Below are 4,091 nucleotides of genomic sequence, written 5' to 3'. Positions count from 1 at the left end.
TGTAATTGATTAGGCACATAATCCAAAAGAAACTATCTTGAATGTTGTGATACACTTCATTTATTTAATGTCATATCCAATTGTTAAAAATCGTGACCTCTTTATACAAAATGTAAATAGTCTCTATACAATATATATATATATATATATATATATATATATATATATATATATTGATTATTGAGATGAAAAGAGTGTGTGCAAAATTTTGGCTCTAAAAATACCACAAACATAGTTTTTTAGAAGTGTGCTTCCATTATACTATTATACAACCGTTGTATGAAATTACTGCCTATATATAGAGAGAGAGCTTAGGCTCTAAACAATTAAATTAGAGCCTACCTTCAGATAGTATCGAGAAATGTGGTTTCAATATTGAAAATCTTTGTGATAGTCTTAAAATATATTTTTATTTCTATTTATAAAGTTTAAAGCTTCAAAAAGTGTAAATCAACATATATATGAAAACTTTAAAATTGACGGTTAAAAAATGTATTACAAAATACATTATTTCCAAAACATGTAATCGATATATATATACAATCAAATTGGAACCTATCACAAAAATTTCACTAGAAGAGGTTGTTTTGGTGCCCAAATATCGACGTCAAGATGTATTGCTATATATATATATATATATATATATATATATATATATATATGGTGGAACAATCCCAGCCATGGAGCTGGCTGCAAAGGATGAGAGAGGAGAAGGCAATCCATATTCCAATTGATAAAGACCATTTCAAAAGGATAACACCAAAGAAGTGGTAGCCCTGCTCCCCTCACGTCTTCTACATATATCCTTCACAAATTTTGCAAGAACACCCAATTTCTCATACTATAGAGAAAACGCCCACTTTCTTTCTCTAGATCCTTATTCCATTGGTGTTAGAGCTTAGAAGTTCTCAACTATCAGTCATGGGGGTGGAGGCTCCAAAGGATGACACAGTTGGCAAGCTGGTGGTGTTCTTGGCGAAGAGAGATGGCATCGACAAGCTCGTAAAGACGATGCAATATGTGTCTAAGCTGGTTCACTGGTACACTCACACCTCGAGCCCAGGGCTAGCTCAGCGCGCAAAAGGCCTCGAGGTGACGTGCAGCCTTAGCCGAAAAACCTTTCGAACTGGCCGTTTCCTCACTGGATTCAATGCACTTCGCCGGAATCAAGCCACATCGCCCTTTCTCCGGTCACTCTCGCTCTTGGCAAATGGAGGGGAGATGGTTTACTTCTTCTTCGACCACATGCTCCTGTTCGCTAAGGCAGGGGCTCTCGGTCGTCGGTTCATTGCACCCTCTGGCTATGTCTCTGCATTTGGTGAGGCCTTTGGCTATGTTTTCTTCATTATTTTGGACTTGATAGCCATCAGAGAGGGGATTTTGGCAGAGAGAGAAATCAAATTGGTTGAGTGTGATGAGATCGAAAAGGAGGAGAGGTTGAAGAAAATCAGGGGAGATAGAATTGTGAGGCTGATGGCCATTTCAGCTAATGTGGCTGATTTTGTGATTGCTATGGCTGATATTGAGCCCAACCCTTTCTGCAACCATACAGTCACTTTGGGTATAAGTGGCCTGGTCTCGGCCTGGTCTGGTTGGTACAGGAACTGGCCCTCTTGAAAACCATGAGAGAGAGAGAGAGAGAGAGAGAGAGAGAGAGAGATTGATTTAGAGGAAATATTTCAACTTTAACTGTATCCAACTATACCAAGTCAAATAGGAGGAGAACGTGAGTTTGGTAGTAGTGCCATATGTTAAAATGGCCTAAATTTGGGTGGCTCTTATTTTACTTTGCTTTTCCACAACTAATGAGACTTGGTTAAAATTTTTATTTTGAATTTTTGGGGCAATCCTCAAAATCCAGCCATTGTGAGCTCAATTACATGGTTTGGTTCAAATGCATAATTTGGTTCTTATCTATGAAAAGGGAAAATTGGTATGAACATGATCAATAACATGAATGAATGAGACATGGCTGCATATAGGTGCGGCTCAAATCTCACCGGAAAACCCGTCCTGATGCCATAAGCTTGTAAACCCATCATCTACACCTAGTTGTACATGGATTAAAAGGAAATTTGATTTTGAGCCCCCAAAGTTATCCATGTCGCAGCACTTTTTTTCTTTTTTTTTCTTTTAGTCTTCATAAATATGCTAGGTTTGTGTTATTTTTGGAGCTCTAAGTTCCATAAGCATGGACGAAAATCGATTTTCAAGTCATAATGCAAATTTCTAGTATCGGGACGCGTCTTTCTTGTGAGAAACCTCATCCTTTGTAGTGTATCTTTGTGCATGATTGTACCTCACGATTGTAGATGTCTGGGGAGCAAGAACCATGTAATGAGTTAGGGGTCTCGAATTTTGATAGGTAATGTTGTCATAAAGTAATGTGGGTTATAGGTACATCTGTTTTCATAAAAATATTTTTTTAGAAAATATTTTTTCCGAAAGCGTGCATTTTCTACATTGTTTAAAGGCAGTTCATTGTAATTACCAAAGATGAGAAAATGTTTTCTCACGTTTGCTCGCTATGGCATGGAAAGTGACAATTCAAACAAATTATAGAGGTGGAGTGCCATTTCCCCAACTCCTCTCTCTCTCTAGCCCCTCTCTCTTTCTCTCGCAAGCCTCTCTCTCGAGCTTCCTTCATTCTCTCTCCTGGTCTTAGAACTCGAGCTTGAGATTCTTAAAAAACGCTTTCTTGGGGAAATCCAACATAACCCGTTTCATTGCCATGCTCTATTTAGGGCTGGGAATGGGTTGGTCCAAATTGGGGTCAACTTGAGCCCTGGCCCGATCTGAGTACGTTTAAGTTAGACATAAATCACTGGGTTTATAAATAAAAAGCATACAAAAATACTCTATTTTATGCTATATAATGAATTATTGAGGGAACAAAAATATTTTGTACAAACTATTGAAGTATCAAATTTGTGAGCCACACTATGAATCTATGGGAGAAAGTGATTGAGTGATACTGGGACATGAAACGATTGTATTAAAAAATCAATTAGGTTTTAGGCCATAGAGTTCAACAATTGAGATTATTTTCCTACTTAGACAATTGATTGAGATATTTTGAGAGGAGAAAATTAGCCATATGGTTTTTTTTGTTAGAGAAAGCATACCATAGGATATATAGAAAGTTAATTTGGCAGATATTGGAAAAGAAATGAGTCTCTAGATGATATATTGACATGGTGAGAGATATATTAAGGGAGCACTAACTACGGTGAGAACAAATAGTAAAAAGACAAGTGAGTTTTTAGTGACAGTAGGCCTACATCAAAGCCCAACATTAAGCCCATATCTCTGTGTTTTTTGTTATGAACGAGTTAACTAGGTATCTACATGATGAAGTGCCATAGTTTATGTCGTTTGCAGATGACATAACTCTGATTGAAAAGGCTAGAGACAACGCCAACACAAAGTTAAAACTTGAGAGTGATGCTCTAGAATTTAAAGGTTTTAAAATTAGTCGGATTAAGACAAAATATGTAAAATGGATGTTTGGTATTAATAAGAGCATAAATGAGAGATTAGTTAAGATTGATGGCCAAGAAGTACATAAAAGATATTATTTTTTATATATTGAGTCGATAATTCATGGAATTAAAGGGATTGAAGAAGATGTTGTGCATAAAATTAAAGCTAGGTGGATGAATTGGAGCTGTGCTTCTGGAGTCTTATGAGATCATCACATATAATGAAACTGAAGGAAAATTTTTATAGGACTGTTGTAAGACCAACCATGCTTTTAGGAGAGTGTAGCTAAGATGATGATTTTGAGATGGATGAGTGGCAAGACAAGAATGTTTGAGGTCATTTTCCATCACTTGTATCTCCGATGTGAATAAGAAGAGAGCAGTTCGCGACCTAGGTCTGCAGGTGCCAAAATGCCTGTGGACTATGAAAGCCGTAGGTCAATAAGCTCTGATCCATAAGTGAAATTTTTAACAGTCTCAGAATGGCTCAAAAAGGTTCAAGATCATTCCTAATGGTCTCTTAAGAACACCTACCAAGTTTCGTTGCAATTTGACGAGTTTAAGGCAGTGCAGACGACAAAACAGTTTCGGAAAATTTTGCCTCTATCA

At 37.0% G+C, this 4,091-nt stretch overlaps 1 protein-coding gene across 1 annotated transcript; it reads left to right on the top strand.

Annotated features, from left to right (window-relative positions):
• The first annotated feature begins 797 nt into the window (after nt 1-797).
• On the top strand, nt 798-1,835 carry PEX11B (peroxin 11B). Its single transcript, XM_088856376.1, has one exon. The coding sequence runs from the start codon at nt 922-924 to the stop codon at nt 1,615-1,617; it is 696 nt and encodes a 231-aa protein (XP_088712502.1). The 5' UTR covers nt 798-921; the 3' UTR covers nt 1,618-1,835.
• Nucleotides 1,836-4,091: the final 2,256 nt, after the last annotated feature.

This window comes from Amborella trichopoda, chromosome 13 (assembly GCF_054954075.1).
Source record: "Amborella trichopoda isolate Santa Cruz 75 chromosome 13, AtrichopodaSantaCruz75HAP2 v2.0, whole genome shotgun sequence".
NCBI classification, from domain to species: domain Eukaryota; kingdom Viridiplantae; phylum Streptophyta; class Magnoliopsida; order Amborellales; family Amborellaceae; genus Amborella; species Amborella trichopoda.
This window is presented reverse-complemented; position numbering and strand designations above follow the sequence as displayed.